The sequence below is a fragment of the Lissotriton vulgaris genome, chromosome 9 (assembly GCF_964263255.1).
Source record: "Lissotriton vulgaris chromosome 9, aLisVul1.2, whole genome shotgun sequence".
Lineage (NCBI taxonomy): Eukaryota > Metazoa > Chordata > Amphibia > Caudata > Salamandridae > Lissotriton > Lissotriton vulgaris.
The window spans coordinates 281,417,311-281,437,433 of NC_141697.1; the positions used below are offsets into that span (position 1 = coordinate 281,417,311).

General features: G+C 41.4%; 1 protein-coding gene across 23 annotated transcripts in view; it reads left to right on the plus strand.

The window, feature by feature from the left end:
- Positions 1–20,123, plus strand: part of NRXN3 (neurexin 3) — a 2,233,908-nt gene that overhangs the window by 1,225,881 nt on the left and 987,904 nt on the right. For all 23 annotated transcript variants that reach the window (XR_015299916.1, XR_015299918.1, XR_015299917.1 and 20 more), the window contains 2 exons: positions 12,487–12,606; positions 18,594–18,975. Coding sequence is in view for 18 of the 23 variants with exons in the window: in XM_086937585.1 (XP_086793711.1) it covers positions 12,487–12,606; positions 18,594–18,975 (502 nt within the window). In the remaining 5 variants the exon portion in view is untranslated. The remainder of the gene's footprint in view (positions 1–12,486; positions 12,607–18,593; positions 18,976–20,123) is intronic.

Here is a 20,123-nt window from a genome sequence, read left to right on the forward strand (position 1 = left end):
ATTACTGTTGTAATGCAGAGTACTGCCCAAATTCTGTCAACTGCCGCATGGTGGAATTTTTTGCTGCAAGGCTCCAGAAATGCGAGCAAGATGTGGCGATGCTCAGCTCAATTTTTAATGTGGGCAATCTCAAAAAGCCATAGGGCTGCTTCTCGAGTAGATTTGCTGCTTCTTCAGTAGATTTTCTACTTAATCGGCCGCAAAATCAACTTGAATGGCTGCGTGCTCTTGCACAGCACATGGTGCCGTTTGTGCTTGCTATTCAGCGCTGCTCACCCTACTGGTGTTCAATTGCAGTGCTAGCAGTGTGATGTACATATTATCAACCATTAGCTGTACTCCATGGAATTTCACTGAGTTTATATGTAAATCTCTGGAATTCCGTGGAGACAAACTCTGTGATTTCCGCCCACCCCTAGCCCACATATGATATCACCCCCAGACTGAAGGAGAACATCAGTATATAAGGGGGGCCTCAAATATAATAAATGTGATTTGGCACAGCGATGATAACTGCGAAATTCCCCAGGTGATGTTTCTGAACTGCCTGACTACAGTGCTGGAGAACTGGCATTAGACAGCCATGAGCCTTATCTGTTATTTTGAGCTCATGGAGATGTGTGAAGAGTACAGATTGGTATGCTATGCTGCATGAATGGCCACCACCAAATCCAAAAGATTAAATGCAGCGACACTCCCCTGTCATACACTATCCACATCTGATCAATAACATAGACTAAGATGGTCTCAGTACCATGGTGAACTCTGAAATCCAGTCATTCAAGTTCTGAAAGGGAACTACCCTCTGTGTAGATGTGCTCACCGTGAAAGGGCAGCATGCCATAGCTCATGCTAAAGTCAGTCAAGGGCTGAAATGGGCTAATACTGTCTATTGATGCATGCTGGAGTGGGTGGAAGAAAAATGTGAATGACACAGTCACAGACTAATGGATGATGTGTGGCTGGAAACCCCTATTAGTAACTATGTTGCACATACTTTAAGTAAACTCAAACGGTATTGGCTAACACAGACCTAAAAAAAAACATTGGTCTGGTATGGGATGCTGGGGAAGGAAGGAAGGAAGGAAGGAAGGAAGGAAGGAAGGAAGGAAGGAAGGAAGGAAGGAAGGAAGGAAGGAAGGAAGGAAGGAAGGAAGGAAGGAAGGAAGGAAGGAAGGAAGGAAGGAAGGAAGGAAAGGAAGAAGACAAAAAAGGAAGGCAAAAAAAGAAAGGCAAGAAAGAATCATAAAGGCAGTCAGTCAGTCAATTCACTTTATTCGGTTTAAAACCATAAAAGTATACTATAAAACAATTTAGCACAGTAAACAAGAGACCATGATTAAAAAAAAACAATTAATTCACTACCATGTGCATGTTAAAATTACAGGTAAAACCATTTGTATTTATATTTCATCTTAAAACTAGATCACTACAACATACATAATTTCATGTTATCAATTCAGTCTCTTTAGGGTTCTAACAGCAGCAGCAAGAAAGTTAGCAATATTGAAAATTTCCCAAACATTTGTCAGCATTTGGAGATAGATTAAAGCTGGCCTAGCTTGCATGAAGCCTTTGTTGACTAGGATTGGAGTGATAAAACGCTTCCTAATATCAATGAGGTGGTCACAAAAAAACATGTGGTGCAAGGTGTCCTGCTCAGAAAAGTTGTCACAGGAGCAGACCCCGAGATCGTCGACCCTTTTCCAACCTGGTTTTTTCACCAATCAGGTAATGAAGCTGATTCAGTCTGAATCTTGTCAGTAAGAAACAATGGTTGGGATTTGTGACGATGCCCAAGTATGGTTCCATGTCTAATGTGGTTTTCCGCAACTAGTGGGCTCTTACTGTTGGCTTTCCCAGCTCTCTCACTTCTCTATCTACATTAGCAATACAATAGTATGTTACCTTGGTCCATTTTATATCTGCCTTAGATAATTTTTCTGGGTGATAATAGAGTTCTGGACTACCCAGCTTGTACGACAGCTTATGGACATAATTGAGCCAGGGAATGCAATGCCCATGATCAAGTGCCATGCAGTCTTTTAAAATATGATGATTTAATGATAAATCAGGGTTTAACCAGGTCATTATCCATTTCAGGAGCGGGGCTACTGCAATAGCATCTTCAACGTAGCCAATTCCACACTCCTGATGGACGATGTAATTGGCTGTTGATTGAGGGACAGATAAGATATTTTTTTTAAATCTTTCCTCTACTATCTGCATTGCCTTGGCATTTTTAATGCCCCACAGGTCTGCCCCGTACATTGCGAGTGAGAGACACTTTGCTCTATATATTTGAAAAAGTGCCTTCATTGGCCTAACCCCTAGTTTCCTAAAGGCAAACAATAAAAAGAAGGAAAAGGAATAAAAAGGGGAAGGAAGAATGAAAGAAAGAATACAAAAGAAATAAAGAAGAAAAGAAAGGTAGGACGAAGGCAAAAAGAAAGAATAAAGGACAGAAAGGCAAATGGTAAGGTAAAAAAGAAGGATTAAAGAAAGAATGAAAGAAGGCAAAAGAGAAAGAAAGAAGGCTAAAGGAAAGAAAGAAGGAAAGGGAAGAAAGAATGAAAGAATGAAGGTAAGAAGCAAAAAGGGAAGAAAAGGAAAGAAAGAAGAAATGCAAAAAAGAAAGGAGGACTAAAAGAAGACAAAAAGAGAACGAAAGGAAGAAAAAAGGTTAAAGGAAATAAAGGAAAGAAGGGAAAAAATAAGAAAGAAGGACTAAAGCAAAAAAGAATGAAAGAAGACAAAAGACAAAGAAAAAAGGACAAAGGAAAGACAGAAAGAAAGGAAAGAAGAAATGAAGGAAAGAAAGAAAAATGAAGGTAAATAGGAAAGAAGGAAATAAAAGGAAAACATGGAAATACAAAGAAAATAAAAAAGAGGAAGAAGGAAAGAAAAAGGTAAAAGGTAAAAAAGAAGGAAAGAAAAAAGGCAAAAAAGAAAGAAAGAAAAGGAAAAAGAGAGGCAAAGGGGAACAAGGAATGAAAGAAGGCAACAAAGAGAGTAAGAAGGAAAGAAATGAAGAAGGGGCAACAATTAAGAATGAAGGAAAAGCGGCAAAAAGTAAGAAAGGACTAAAAAAGAATGAAAGAAGGCAAATGAGAAAGAAAGGACAAATGATAGAAACAATCAAAAAAGAATGAATGTAGAAAAGAAAAAAATGAAAAGTGAAAAGGGAAAGAAGGAAAGAAAAAGTAAAGATGGAAAATAATAAAATAAGAAAGAGAAAGAAAGAAGTAAAGGAAGATGGCAAAGAAGAAGGCAGGAAAAAGGAAAAGCAAACTTTAAAGAAAGAAGGAAAGAAAAAAGAAAGGCAACAAGATAAAGGAAGGAAAGCAGGCAGGAAAGAAAGAATGAAGGAGAAGGCAAGAAAAAAGGAAAGAAAAGGGATAGAAAGAAGGAAGGGATCAAAGAGGGTTCATAGTATAACTATTAAATACTAAAACCCAAACTTGAACCCACCCCACCTTTTTTTAAATAAAACTATTACAAGGGATCACTGACATAATATCAATGGACATAATATCGACTATCAAAAATATCGTTGACAAAATATCCACAGACAGAACATCGAGTTTGTATCTACAAACATGTAAGTACAAAAATATCGAGTAAAAAATATAGTTTACAAAAATATAGTTTATAAAAATCGACTTTATTAAAAACAATGTTAAATTAAATAATATTAAAAATGAATTACTAAAATATACTTAAAAATACTTACATTAACTTATAATAATTGAATAATTAATGAAGGTTATTAAAAAAAAAATTTTAATCATATTTGTTTAAACATATATATATAGTAAAATTATATAATTAAATAATATCCAATATTATTACCGTACAATAGCGTAAGTGTACAAATTACTATTCCCACTCCAGAGAGTGCAACAGTAGGGAAAGCGTTGGATAGCGTAGGGATAGAAATTACTATTCCCACTCCAGTGAGTACAACAGTAGGGAAAGCGTTGGATAGCGTAGGGGTAAAAATTACTATTCCCACTCCAGTGGGTGCAACCGTAGGGAAAGCGTTGGATAGCGTAGGGGTAAAAATTACTATTCCCACTCCAAAGAGTGCAACAGTAGGGAAAGCGCTGGATAGCGTAGGGGTTAAAATTACTATTCCCACTCCAGTGGGTGCAACAGTAGGGAAAGCGTTGGATAGCGTAGGGATAAAAATTACTATTCCCACTCCAGTGGGTGCAATAGTAGGGAAAGCGTTGGATAGCGTAGGGGTAAAAATTACTATTCCCACTCCAAAGAGTGCAACAGTAGGGAAAGCGTTGGATAGCGTAGGGGTAAAAATTACTATTCCCACTCCAAAGAGTGCAACAGTAGGGAAAGCAATGGATAGCGTAGGTGTAAAAATTACTATTCCCACTCCAAAAAGTGCAACAGTAGGGAAAGCGTTGGATAGCGTAGGGGTACAAATTACTATTCCCACTCCAAAGAGTGCAACAGTAGGGAAAGCGTTGGATAGTGTAGGGGTCAAAATTACTATTCCCACTCCAAAGAGTACAACAGTAGGGAAAGCATTGGATAGCGTAAGGGTTAAAATTACTATTCCCACTCCAGAGAGTACAACATCAGGGAAAGTAAATACTTCATATATTATTTAAACAAATATAAATTAATATCTATAAAAAATTAATTAAAAGCAATTACCAATTTAATATAATATAATAATTAATCTATTAAAATGACTAATTATTCATTAATTATTACAATTAGTTACCTAATAATGCAAATTAATTACAAATAAACGATTAAAAATTAATTAACAATTCATTCAAATTAAATACAATTAAATAAATTTAATTATTTAATTGATTATAAATAAATGACTTCCCACCCAAATCCCCTATAAACCCACAACCCGCTACAGAAAACAAATTAGTAAAATTAACATGATTAGCAATTAATCAATTAATTAAAATTAATTGCCAATTAAAATTTTATTAATTACCAAATATAAATTATTTAACAATCAATTAAAAATTAATACCAATAAAAAAATTACATATTTAATTAATTATAATTAAATTACTTCCCACCCTATTCCCGTATAAACCCACAACCTGCTGCTGAATTAAATTACGCAAAAATTAAAAAAACAAAATTCATGAATTAAAATTAATTATAACATAAATACACACTTTTCACACATATAATAAAATAAAAAACACTATAAAAAATTAGATATTATTAAAAAATCGATAATTTTAATAACCTATATTATATACTTCGATATTTTAACTTTCTATATTTTTAACATTCGATATTACATTACTTACCTTAAAAACGATATTTTTGATGTCTATATTCTGTCCATTCGATATCTTGTCCATTCTATATTTTAAACTCGATATTATGTCCATTCGATATTTTGTACTCAATATTTTGACCGTTTACCATTACAAGTGTGCTGTAAGTTAAACACAATGAAGTTTGGTTTTCTTCCTGGGGAAAGTTTATTAAAGAACCATTGGTGAAACAGAGTCCGGGACTAAAATATGGTATGCTGTGAAATAGCAGCAGTTCACTCCAAAACGATTTTACAACAGCACTGGAAGGAAAAAGGAATGGATAAAGCTGGAATGTGCCCTGTGCTCACTTTAAATGCATCCTACTATAACAATAACATCAGGCAACACTGCCACTAAAGGAAACTCCTTGGGCCTTATTTATGAAGGCCTTGCGCCGCCGGTGCGTCACTTTTTCCCATGTTAAAAGTGACGCACCGGCAGCGCAAGGCCTTCATAAATAAGGCCCCTTGTGTGTGGATGTGCCCCTTGTATAAGAGGAAAATGTAGTCACTCGAAGTGACGTTAGCCGGAGGCTTAAGTAGGGTGATCTATTGCTCCATGCTGCATGCTCTAGTGGGCGGAAGCAACATTGTAATGACACAAAAGCAGACTGAACGGTGAAAAGAGGTGGTTGAAAGCCTCTTTAAGTGTACATACCATACATGTGGTTTTTGTAAAATCAGAAGGTCTTGGCTAACGCCAGAACTAATAATATCTAGGCTCTGCTCTGCTTCACAGCGGTGGAAGTTCAACTTCAATAGATTGAGGGTTTTACATAGGTTAAGAAAATTGATTCAAAACAGCTCCTCCTTCTCATCAATTTTAATATTAAATTCACTAAGCAGAATCAATTTAGAGGCTTTGAGTATTAAAGGAGAGATTAAACTGCATGCAAAAATTTGTAGCGGACTTTCAACAGTGCCATAGACTAGCACACCCGTAACTGAGTGTGCGGCAAAAATTATAGGAAAGAGCTTCAGTTGCATCAGAATGAGTGGCGAACACCACAGATATTTTTTTATTCTATTGGAGAATGACAACACCTTCTCCTCTCCATGTCTCTCTATTAGCATGTAAGATCCTGAACCCCTCAGGCACTGCTGCTGATATGTCAGTACCATTGTGTTCTTGGAGCCTAATCTCGATTAAAAACAGAAGATCTAAGTTCAATTTGAGGATAATATGTATCTTGGTACTGTGCTTCCAGAGAGACTTGACCTTAAAAGACAGTGATGGATTACCCTTAGAAATATAATTACAGGTTTCCAGTGGGGTTTTGGTGACGTACTGCTGTTTCCAGAGCCCCTTCTCAATGATATTGCAACAATAAGTTGGAGTGAATAGCTCACATAGGCAACCAGTAGTCAACTAATCACTAATTCAGTGAGTAACCTAGGCAATACAAATTAATAGAATTAAACTGTCAGTGTAATGGTTCTGTGCAGACCCAGTCAGTGTTGGTCTATATAACTCCCAGAGCACCGACATATACTTGACCTAGAAAAGATTGTAGTGCTTCCAGGAAGCAACCTGCAGCTTCTTACACTTACACCCGCCTGAAGTGCAATTCGTGCAGTGATGTGCAAGAGATCTTCAACAAATGCATATCATATATGGCTATTACCATAAGTTGTTCTAACCGGAGATTTCCATTACAGTTATATAGTTATTTAATAACCTGACACATGCTGTTCTATGCCAGAGAATTACTACATATAATTTAAATTAAAATACAAGCAGAGAGCAATGGTTTGCAATGAAGTCAAGGGTGTGTGAAAAACCATTGCCGGATACTTACTAAATGGCAGCAATAAGACATTGTCTGGATGGACATCTTAGGCGAGGTAACAATGTGAGCCTTTATTAAAGAGCTACACTTAATTGCTTTATGAACTTGTTTTAATTTTCTTTTCTTACGATGTGACAGGAAAAGTTCATACAAAGTACAATCCATTGTATCATAAACAGAGAAAATAAAAGATAAACGAAACTTCCCGAATTCATTCCCCATATTCATTTTGTAGTCAATATAGAATAAATTGCTTCTCAGTAATGTTCTATCCCTCACGTTCCCAATTTCAAGTAACCGAGTTCATTAAACAAACTTCAATGTACAATAGACCTAGCAGGTACTATTTATAAACTGCGTAAACAATGTTCAGTATATAATACAGTGCTTCACATTAATTATTCTAATACGACTCTAATTTGGAATAATAGATCAAAGGATTACAATCGCATAATTCATATTTAGCTGTATCTAACACTGCTTTATGAACCTAAATATAATCACGGTGAATATAAGAGTATATCTCCTCTTCTAGGAAGTCCTGTGCAACCAGACCTGCTCAGAATCCTGGGTACGGTATTCAGAGCATTGATCTCCGAGGAACCCATCCCACCAATTACCATTTTCCAACTTGTTCCTGTAGAGTCACACACAGGATACATGTGTAACTGCTGGAAAATTCTATGCTACCTAAAATATGCTTTTCTTTTCCATAACATTCAAGCGTCCAAGAAATATATGCCTCCATAATCCTTGCCAATATAGAGCAATGTGATAGCTCTCTTAATAAGGTAGTTAAGAGAGCTGTTGAGCAAATTGACAACGGCTAAATGCCGAAACGCGTCTTTGATGTGCTAGAGGTTTTTTAAATAAAACTTTTGGAAAAACCATCCCCGTGAGTGCTGCGCATCTGTACAGGTGGAACCCTGGTGGATGATTGGAGCCGAGTGTATGTGACGGGTACACCCCCGTCAAGCGGGCACCCGCTTGCGAGTGCGGCAGGCTGGTGTTGTTGGAGCTGCAAAATATATGTAATATATTTTTATATGTTATCTGATTACAACCAAACTCGGGGATAATAAGTGTAAGTATTTACAGCTGGCATATCCAGTCTCCATTTACAAAAGAGCTGTTTCTAGGTTTAATTAGGTTTTCAGGTTAGCAATGACGTATAAAAAAAAATGTAAATGTATATCTTGGAGACATAGCAGGTTCGTTCTCACTTTCAGTCTGATTTGTTGCACTGTCTTTTTGGGGACTACTCTCCGCAGGGGTGTGAAAAAACAAAAAAGTAGTTCACACTAACCTGCTGAGATCTGCCCTACTATAGGAAATGTCCCCCGGCAAAGAAAGAACATTTTTTAAAAATCCAAGTTTGGGACATGACTCCTAAATCCTTGCACATTTTTGTCTGAAATTAGTGATCCAAGTGCATCCATGATTATTCACAGGTAGCACAAGGTTTTCAAAGGGAAAAAACCCACAATTGTTTGATCACCCCATCCCCCCATAATTTACTTGAGCTTGCTTGTAATTCACTTCCTGAAGAACAGATGGTCATCAATGGACCAGATAGCTCTATGCAGAGAGTGAAGCAGGGGAGCAGTGGTCAATAAGCAGGCAAATCCTGCAGTGCTTGTCTACTTGAATCTTGACTACACCAAGCTACACACCAGGGTGCAAGGGCTAGTAGCTCTTAAGTATCTGTAAAAAAGGTTGTCCTCGCTTCTCTTTTGAAAATTCAATAGTCGTCTTAGATTGATGGATATAGGTTCCTATATATCTAGTCATCTTTTCCATAGTGCACCGTCGTAGAATATTCTCCCCCACGATCACATTTGGGGAAACTAACAACCAAGTTTTGCATCTATAATATTGGTCCTCCTTTTTTTTTAGCACAATGTACAGCGGTGTGTGGGTTCAAACTTTATGATAGCAGTGATTGCAAGAGAAGGCATGCTAGACCCAAAGGTTGTGAGGGTTGTGGGTGTACATGTGGAGACATGCAAGACTCATGGATATTGGGGTCCCAGTTCAGGCATGATTGTCACTTCCTAAATGTTAGATGCATGATGGTCCCAGACCTGGATTTATTGGATTGAATAGTCTTGGTTCAAACTGTAGAATACATGAGATTGCCAGGCTGTGCAATAGATTTCTCGTGGGCCACATGATTGGATACGGAAGGTGTTAGTGTCACATATGTATTTTCAGATGATTTCAAAATAGGTTGGTGCACAAAAGCTGCAAAACATGCAGAGCAATGATTTAAGGTCACCAGAATAGCAGCAATTGAAGGATTTCTAGCTCATAGACGAGACAGTGAGTATGAATATTGAGGTTTTCAGCAGTCCACAACAGGGTCAAGTGGGTCTTATGGACTTTGGCCTGGGTGTCAAAGGTGAGATTTTTGTATGAGTGACTATCCCAGGCTTAAGATGGGGCTTAAGGTGCGACTTTGCCAGGCTGAAGAGAGTGATTTAGCTAATATGTCTCAAAACAGAGGAGTTACCTTTGCAAGTTTTTGTGCAGACCGACTGATTCAGAAAGATAAATCTATAGACAGAAATGACCATACACATAGATTTACGCCTACTGCTGGGAGCAAATCTTCATCTAAATGCTATTTAGCAACTCCAGGTCAAGATTGATATCTGGTAGTAGGAGTATGTGCCACCTCCTTAAATCAGGGAGTGGGGGGCGAAGAGGGGGTTTACATGTACAAATCAAAACACAACTGAACGGTGCAACTTATTATGTGATCTCACTGTGTAGAATACTATGTAGAACTACGAGTGGGAAAGAATAGGAAAACTGTAATCACTTGAGGAAAATTATATACACTGAACAATCATCACAAGTGGAAGCACATGGATACAGCAACCTACCATGAGCTCTGCCCTTGGCCACTGGAAGACACTTAGGGGCACATTAGGAGGGCGGGTGGGCTTTGCCCGCCCGCCACCCTAGCGGAACTCGGGACCGCCCGCCTGAAGGGCGGGGGTCCCGACATTGCCATTAGGATGCGCCCGCCACAGTGGCGGGCGCATTCCTCAATTTAACATTGTGGCGGGCGGTGCTCACCGCTCCACCCGCCACAATGTTAAAAACAGAAGCACGCATTTGCATATTCGAACCCCCCCCCGTGTGCCACCCCCCTTTGGCCTTCACTCTGGGGGCCCACAGGGGGCCCTCAGAGTGAACACCGCATGCCTTTCCGTGGCGGCATTGCCGCCACGGAAAGGCATTGACAAATGCCTATTCTAATACGGCTGGCGGTGTCTGATAGACACCGCCACCATGTTCTCCCTTTTCCGCCCCGGCCGCTATGCGACCGGGGCGGAAAACAGGCGGGCGATCTTTCTCACCGCTGCGGTCCCCTCCGCCATCGTAATATGGCGGGGGGAATGCAGGGAAGGATGGCGGGCGGATTGCCTCCGCCAGGGTGGCGGTGGCCACCGCTACCCTGGCGGAGGCAATCCGCCCGCCATCCTAATGGGCCCCTTAGAAATCCGGCACCAGCTACCATTGTGTTGTATGTGATTGTGTGTGTATGGGATATGTAATGTAATTTGTTGTTATTTATTCATTAAAAAACGACATACTTGTATTTTTGATGTATGGGTATCTGTTATATTTACATTTTATAAAGTGATTTATATAGGTCTCTACATATGACTGTTATATACTAATTTTATATGCTTAAATAAATGTTATTTTTTTTGTCCTTTTTCCAATTTGTATACGGTGCTGTATAAGAGTGTCCTTGAGTGAAAAAGGTTACTGGTGTGTGTATCTCACTGGGCAAATGATAATGGCCAACTAAGAACTCACCGCGGTCCAGGGGTCAATGCATGACTTGTAGGGCACTTTGATGTCTGGCACGATAATGAAGGCATTCCAGACTAAACGTCTAGAATCACGATGCGGCATATAACCTTGCTTTTACAATCAATCTTCAACCACCATATCTACTTCTAGTGGCATGGGAAGACATGAGCTCCAGTCTATTCATTGGGAGTACCTAATTTCACACTCCATGTGTACTGCAAGTGTACGGCAGGGGGTATTAATGGTGATCGGACACTCGAACCTCTAAGGAAGACGGTGAGTAAGATGGCCGACTGAACTAAGCATTTAATGAATCAGGTAAGTCATTCTGTTTTGACAAATTCTGGTCGAGGAAGTCTGGGGTGGTTACCTCCATCCACTGGAAAACAGTAAGTGATGTTAAGCCATGTTACCCTGGCTTGGAGCTTTCCAGAAGCATAGTATTCCTGACTATTTGCAATCCATGTGAGGAAACAAAATTAGCTATTAACTTGTGAAGCACCAACAACTTGTTAATAGCTTTTGGAGAAGCAAGAACGTGTTATTAACTTATGGAGGAGCAATACATAGTTATTAACTTGTGGGGGAGCCAATGAAATACTGCATTGACTAACATATTCAGAAAATGTATGATTTTGGGAATTGTGAATCATGATGTCAATTAATAGTGAACAAGAAGCTTGCAATATAAACATGTAGAAAAGAATATAACGTGTCTACTGCTCAGAAAACCACTGGAAGTTAGTACATTTTTACAGCAATCCCTGATGCGTTCCTTGCCCCACTGCTAGGCAATGCATTCACTCATAAAAATCTTCACAAATTTACGACAATCGGGGTGTAATTCAACTCTTTAGCAAGAGTCACCAAAGCAGCACACAGCACTTTGAGCATTTATTTTTTATTTATTTTACAGAGTTTACATAGCACAAACTTGACCCGAAACGGGTATCAGAGCACTTTACATAGCACCAGTTGCATTACATGAGGACACATTATTTTTTGTTAGGCAAAGGGTGATTAAGTGATTTAACCAGAATCACAGCATGTTCAGCGTCATTGCCGAGACTCGAACTCCCCAGATTCGAGGTCGACCGCCCTAGCCCTTAGACCAACTCCTTTCCCCAATCATCCATCTGTGACATCCATGACCTTAATCACCTTGACTCAATAAAAGCTACCCTTGCGTTCATAGAGACTATTTCTTCCTGGTCCAACACTGCATCACAGTTTTGATTCCTTGCATTCACCATATGATACACAACGTGCCCTGTTTATCCAGCTTGAAGGCAGGAGTGGTCCCTTCCACGAGTGAATGGAGAGAATTCCTGACCCACTGGGAGAGAGGCAGTCAATGTCTGTGCTTGGCACCGAGCGGACTGTCTCCCTTCCACCTCGCAGATCATCCACAGGCCCACTCCTTCTCTAGGGACACCCTCCCTTAGCACAGTGCAAGCAGTAAGGCCCAGAAGGCTGGGTTCAGTAGACAGTAGGGTTCTGTTTGGTCACCTTGGCCACCACTAACTCTTGGATTAACATTGTTCCCAGGCAAGGGACCAGAGATACTATACGCTGGGCAAAAGCTGAGCGACAACGAGTGGCACACGGTCCGTGTGGTGCGGCGCGGCAAGAGCCTTAAGTTAACTGTGGATGATGACGTGGCAGAAGGTAAGTTTCCAATCAACTCCACACCTGGGTGGTTCAATGTCAGATCTATTTCCTCATCCTTTGAATGTCTTTCTCGGTGACTATTAATCCCTGGCTTCTTAGTTCCTTTCCTTCTGTCTTACTTTCCCTTGATTGTCCCCTTTTCCAACCACCATCATTTTGTGTTGATTCTTGTTGAAGAGTTGTCCCTGGACATGAAACCTTTCAGACAGTACTTGCTTTGAGGTAGTCCTGAATTCATACAGTTACGTTTTACTGTAAGGGAGTGAGAACCAATACCATCTAAGTTGTAGCCTTCTTACTGCAAGTAAAGTACTTTGGGCCTCATGTGGAGGGGCGCGCGTTTTTCGGAGGTACTGCCACACCCAGTAATACCAATACCACAGGATATGACATTTCATAGCTTCTCTTTTACCAACCCATTTGGAATGGAGCATAGCTAGGGTGACCAACCGTCCGTAAATTTCACAGACAGTCCGTAATTTTGGCTGTCTGTCCGTTGTCCGTGAAGGATTCTTTAACGGACGCCATTTGTCCGTAATTTTAACCGGGCACAGCTTGCCCCCACCTCCCTTCTTGACTCCGATGCTGTATGAAAGCTCAGACCCCCAGCAGCACTGTAGAGGCACAGCGGGATGGCAACCCTCACACCTCCAGCCCTTGAGGAGCTGTTAAGAGGTGCTCGGAGGAGACAGAGGGAGGGGCTGCAGGTTCAGGAGCAGGGGGCATCCATTCACATGCAAACAGCCCTGAATGCGTCTTGTATCTGCTATTTAGAGGGGGGCTCACACATTCCATTTCTACCCAGGGCCCCAAACATCCTAGACTCGGCCAGATTACACCGAGGCAGCACGTGGTTCTCTTCACTGAGCTTAATTACTGTCACTAATTTGTAAGCAAACCTCGGTTCTTCAAGCATGCATAATGTAATACAATAAAGAAATGGCACAATCGCACCCACACTGATTAACAAAGTATGCAGGACAATCAGTTCAATCAGTTCTCTTAGAGTATCTCCTGTAAATACTGTATATCACAGTGGGGGGTGGCATTTTGGACAGAGAGCCTGTTTTCTCGTTGTCTTGTGCAGGAGGGGGCGAGAAGCCAAAGATGATACTAGAATACCGCATGCCCACCCCTGTGCCCACCCTGGTGGATCACGTTCCCTCTCCTGTGATGGCTCCTGTCCTCCCCTCAGTGATGGCTCCTGTCCCCCCATGTGGTGGCTCCAGTCCACCCACGCCTGGGATGGCTCCTGTCCCGCATGTTGTGGCTCCAGTCCAACCCCCGCCTGTGATGGCTCTTGTCCCCCCCTGTGGTGGATCCTGTGTCCGCCCTGGGTGGCTTCTGTCCCAGTCCTGGAACGGCCCCTGCAGTGAGGGTGAAGTTCTTGATGGGCCTCTTCTCAAAAAGGCTCAGCTCAAAATTAATATGGAAAGGTGGGCGAGTAAGTAAGTGAAGGGATGTGTGAATGGCTGAATGAATTAGTGAAAGGGTGAATGGATGAATGAAAGATTGAATAAATGGATAATGAGAGAGGATAGATGGATTGATGAGTGAGGGGAAGGATGTAGAGAAAATGTAAATAGCTGGATGTATGGGTGGAAGGGTAGCTGGATGATTGATGAGGGGAAAGATGGATGAGGGGAAGGATGATGGATGGAGGGGAAGGAGGGATGGATGAGGGGAAGGATAAATGGATGAGGGGAAGGATGGATGGATGGGATGGATGGATGGATGAGGGGAAGGATAAATGGATGAGGGGAAGGATGGATGGATGGATGGATGGATGGAAGCGGAAGGATGGATGGATGAGGGGCAGGATAAATGGATGGGATGGATGGATGGGTGAGGGGAAGGATGGATGAAAGGAAGGATGGGTTAGGGGAAGGATGGATGAAAGGAAGGATGGATAAGGGGAAGGATGGAGGATGGAGGGGAAGGATGGATGGATGAGGGGCATGATAAATGGATGGGATGGATGGGTGAGGGGAAGGATGATGGATGAGGAGAAGGATGGATGGATGGAGGGGAAGGGGATGAATGGATGAGGGGCAGGATAAATGGATGGGATGGATGGGTGAGGGGAAGGATGGATGAAAGGAAGGATGGATGAGGGGAAGGATGGGTGGATGACGGGAAAGGATGGATGATGAGGGGAAGGATGGATGGATGGATGAGGAGGGGAAGGATGGATGGATGGATGGATGGATGGATGATGAGGGGGTGGGTGAAAGGATGGATGATGAGGGGAAGGGTGGATGGATGGATGATGAGGGGGTGGGTGAAAGGATGGATGGATGGATGATGAGGGAATGGATGGATGATGAGGGGGTGGGTGAAAGGATGGATGGATGATGAGGGTAAGGATGGATGGATGATGAGGGGAAGGATGGATGGATGGATGATGAGGGAAAAGGATGGATGGATGATGGGAGAAAAGGATGGATGGATGATGAGGGGAAGGATGGATGGATGATGAGGGGAAGGGCAGATGGATGATTGATGGATGATGAGGGAAAAGGATGGATGGATGATGAGGGGAAGGATGGATGGATGATGAGGGAAAAGGATGGATGGATGATGAGGGAAAAGGATGGATGGATGATGAGGGGAAGGATGGATGGATGATGAGGGGATGGATGGATGGATGATGAGGGGAAGGACAGATGGATGGATCGATGGATGATGGGCGGGTGAAAGGATGGATAGATGGAGAGTGGGTGAAAGGGTGGATGGATGGATAAGTAGGTGGGTGAAAGGATGGATGATGAGTGAGTGGGTGAAAGGATGGATGGATGAGTGGGTGGGTGGATGGTGGGTGGGTGAAAGGATGGATCAGTGGATTGGATGGTGGGTGGGTGAAAGGATGGATGAGTGGGTGGGTGGATGGTGGGTGGCTGGATAATGCGGGGTAGGTGGATGAGTGAAATGATGGATAGATTGATGGATTGATAAGTGCAAGGGTGAATGAATGGACATATGAGTGAAAGGGTGGGTGTAAGGATGGATGAGTGAGTGAAAGGGAGGGTAGATGGACAAAAGGATGAAAAGATGTGTGAAGGAGTGAAATGATAGATGGATGAGTGATAGGGGCAATGGATGGATTCGTGAGCGGATGAGTCGGTGGGTGGATGGATGGATGGAAGGAAGGCTAAGTGAAAGGGTCGATGGAGAGAGAAAGGGAGGATGGATGGATGACTAAAAGAGTGGATGGGTGGAAGGATTAGTAAGTGAAAGGATGGCTGGATTGGTGAAAGGGAAAATGGCTGAATGGATGAGTGAATGGATGGATGGGATGAAGAGTGGATGGATAAGTGTACAGATGGATAGGGTGAAAGGGTGGATGGATGGATGGATAATGGAGGATGAGTGAAAGGATGGATAAGGGGATGGATGAAGGGAATGGATGAGTGAAATGATAGATGGAAGGATATATGATGGATAGGTGTGCAAATGGTTGAATATGTTTGGAAATGGCTGGGCTTACTTATATACTATTGCGCGACCTCTGATGTGTCTGTAAAACGTACCTATTGTCCTGAAGTTTTGTCCTGAATTTTGACCTCCTGTCCTGAATTTGTGTCCTGAATTTTGACCCTTTGTCCTGAATTTTTACACTCACCGTCCTGAATTTGCACCAATGCCAGTTGGTCACCCTAAGCATAGCACATGGTAAGAAGTCTGCACACTCGATTACCACATGCTTTGCATTTTTAATCAGTTTTCTCTGGACAAATTTCCAGGTGGCATGTGGTTATGCCTATCTAGTAGTAGCTACTCAGCCTGGAAGTTAAGATAGCGCTATATTCTTGTTCCTGAGAATTACTGATATTCGTTGTATCAGTAGTTCCACTAGAGGGAATAGGGCTTCCTGTCACAAGGATGACATACGTTTTTTTTTATGTTCGCTGTCCATGCTTATGTTCTAGTCCATCAGCCACTGCATGGGTCTTCTCTGTGTCTCAGGTGCCTGTATACGTTCCCTTTATAAGTCCTAGGGCCTATAGCAGTCTCCTTTCTGTCTCATACTCTATTATGTACCACAATTTCACTTGACAAACATAAAAAATAGTCTGTCCGCGCTGTTCTCCAGCATGTGCTGCTATGTCAGTTATTTTAAAGGTATTTTTAAAACCTGGCTCTCATAAGCACTGCACTGCCCGTCCCAGCTAACTGTGGAGAGGGTGAAAAGAGTGGAACTGGTTGGACAAACAGAGAAACACTCAGACAGCATGGTTACAGGCCGGCACCACACTGCAAAAGAGACGCCACAGTAGGGTTGACACATTGGAGCAGTGGAGCGGGCAGACCGGCCAATAGCCGTGTTTCCCTCCTGCTGACAAGACGGATGATTTTCCCTTTCTCCCATAATGTGCTTTTGACTAATTCCTGGCGGGTAATCCTCGCGTAGCAACACTTACTTACCTGTTAGATGTCATTCTGTAGCTTCTGTTTTCTTTTGTCAGGTAGATGTGTAATGTATATTCGATAAACCAAACAATTGCTGATGTTAAATAACTCTCCCGCGTTTTAAATGCATGCCACAGAACATACAATGATTAGTTATGTACAAAAATGTATTAGATTTGTTGAGCATAAACAAAACATTTACTCTCTTGGTGTGTGTGTATCTTGTTTCTTATCCCATATTCAGTGCTGCAGCTTGAAGCTAAAAAAAAGCCATTTGTAATTCATTACTTTTCCACTAGATGGAAGCCTTTACCCACTGCATAATTTACTGTTCATGAAAATGACAACGTGTGTACGGAGATTGGTCTAAAGAAAGTCTCTCTCACTCGAGCTCAGCTTTTACAATGCTGAGACAAACCAGTCGTGCAATACTTTACTCATAGCTTATCCATACAAAGCAATCTTTTTTTCTGTAATTACAGCTAAAAATGGTTTCAAAAATAATGAACTGCATCAAACCTTTGCAGTATGACAACAGCAGTACTGTGATGCGTGGATACATGTATTGTAAGTGAACCTGAAGAAGGACATCCGTGACCTCGAACTAAAATTAAAAAGTGTGTGTGCTCTCTGAGTTACTAAATTATATATTTAAGTAAACAATCTATTATAATGAAAAAGGTAGAACATACATGTATTTGTGAAGGAGAAAAAAACAACAGTGTTCCAACGTTCAACGAAGTACCACGAACATAAAGTGCATATAACTGGTAAAGGCGGAAGTAAAATATGAAGCTGGCATCCTCTCGATTACACAGAAAGTTGATCATCAATAAATACAATGTTATAGTCCTAGTTTCTTATAAATAGCTGAGCACGTTTTAACTATATAAATTCAATACATAAAGTCTTCTTCCGGGAGTTCTAATCCTATACAGCGGGGTTGGGCGTTTACCGCTCTAAAAACAGATTAATACGTATTAAAATAATTAAATGAATAATATATTAAATCTAACATTTATTTCCTTAAATACTTAAAATCAATACTTAGGAATTAAATTGAAAAGAAAGTTCTATAAAATTTGAAAGGAAATGTATATTTAATCTTTAATGAATTACAGTCAAATTATATGCCGATGTTTGAAAAATGTAACAAAATATAAATTATTGTAACTATATATCACTTACCTTTAAAGATGCAAAGAAAAGGTACTTTTAACGTAAAACTCTTAGTGTAAAGGTTCTCCTGGTGTACTTACAGGTATATAAAGCCTCGAAATGTAGTAACTTGTGAAGTAACGACTGGCATTCGTGGTACGTTCTCCTGACAGGCGAAGGGGGAAACACTGGAATCTGAAGCCCTTTACAGCACTGCATCCTTGCCTTAAGTTACCTATTAATAGCTATAATCCCTGTTCTTTTGGTTCAACAGATCATATCTTCCAATGACTGGTCTCTGATATTGAAATCTTTTGGCCTGTTTTTTGCTTCATTAAATGGGTACCTGTGTGGGCATGGGCATGAAAGTTGTGCATGAAGGTCACATTTGTTAATGTATTTCTTTGTCTCTGAAGGCACGATGGTGGGAGACCACACCCGCTTAGAGTTCCACAACATCGAGACCGGCGTGATCACGGAGAAACGCTACATGTCCGTCATCCCTTCCAGCTTCATTGGCCACCTCCAGAGCCTCATGTTCAACGGCCTGCTCTACATCGACCTGTGCAAGAATGGCGACATTGACTACTACGAGCTGACGGCCCGCTTCGGCATGAGGTCCATCATCGCTGACCCCGTGACCTTCAAGACCAAGGCCAGCTACCTGACCCTGGCCACCTTGCAGGCCTACACCTCCATGCACCTCTTCTTCCAGTTCAAGACCATCTCTGCAGATGGCTTCATTCTCTTCAACAGCGGCGATGGCAATGACTTTATTGCCGTGGAGCTGGTCAAAGGGTAGGGGCTGTTTGTTTAATCTCATTCATTCATTCAAGACATTTGTATAGCGCGCTACTCACCCGGAAGGGTCTCACGGCGCAGGGGGAGGGGTAGGTTACTGCACGGACAGCCAGGTCTTGAGTTGCTTCCTGAAGGAAAGATGGTCCTGGGTCATCCGAAGGTCGATGGGGAATCTCATGAATCTTCCCTGTACCCTGGGAACAATATTATTTGCATACTGCACTATTTGCCGCAAAATCCACAAAAAAGCGATTTTGTCTAGCTCTGAACATTTTTCTACAAAGTAATAATTTCTTCAGCAAAAAAAAAGTTCTTGCACTGACGTCTCTATCATTTCTCTAGATGCAGTGGCAGGAGGTAGTTTAGAGGGGAAAGAACTGACAGGTCATCACTGATTTTTGTGTAATGTGAGTTTAAACCATTTGTATTAATCACCCAAAAGAATCTGATTTCCAGTGCTTAATTTGAGCCTGTGTTATCCTGTGCTTCGCATTGGCACTTAATCATCAACACCGGCGCTATAGTTTCATGAGCACCAGTTAATGACACGCTCATTTTTGGTAGGCATAGAGAGATTAAGTGATCTGCTCTTTTTAAGCGGTGTTACAAGAACAATGGGCTGATGGGAGCCCCAGTACTTTTTTTTTTTTTACAAATTAACCACTGCTGCTTTCAAGATGCATGAGTGACCTTAGGGGTTTATTCAGCAGCGTTGTGGCCTACCAGGACTTAATGTAAAGGATTCCTATGGCATAATCTGTTGACATGAAACTAACCCTACAGCTGCCTCATTGATCTTTCAGAATTACTAGCGTGTTGTAGAATCCCCCCTTGAACTGATGGATTACCCTAGTTCAGAGGTCATGTGCTGGGCTAGTAAGACAATTACATTTTACATGGGTAAGGGACAGAGAGGCGACAATATCCCCACAAGATTTAAAAGTGGAAAGTGAGGATTAAATATTGGCGACAGAACATGTCTCTCTGAAGCCACGCTGCACATCGCCCGTCTCCTTGAACAAAAGTAACCGGAGGAGCAAACCACTGACATCTTAAGGATTTCGGAGGCCCCTGATCAGAACAACTTTGAACTTTATTACAAATTTTCTGCTAATTCAATTGCCATGATACCATTCAATATTGAA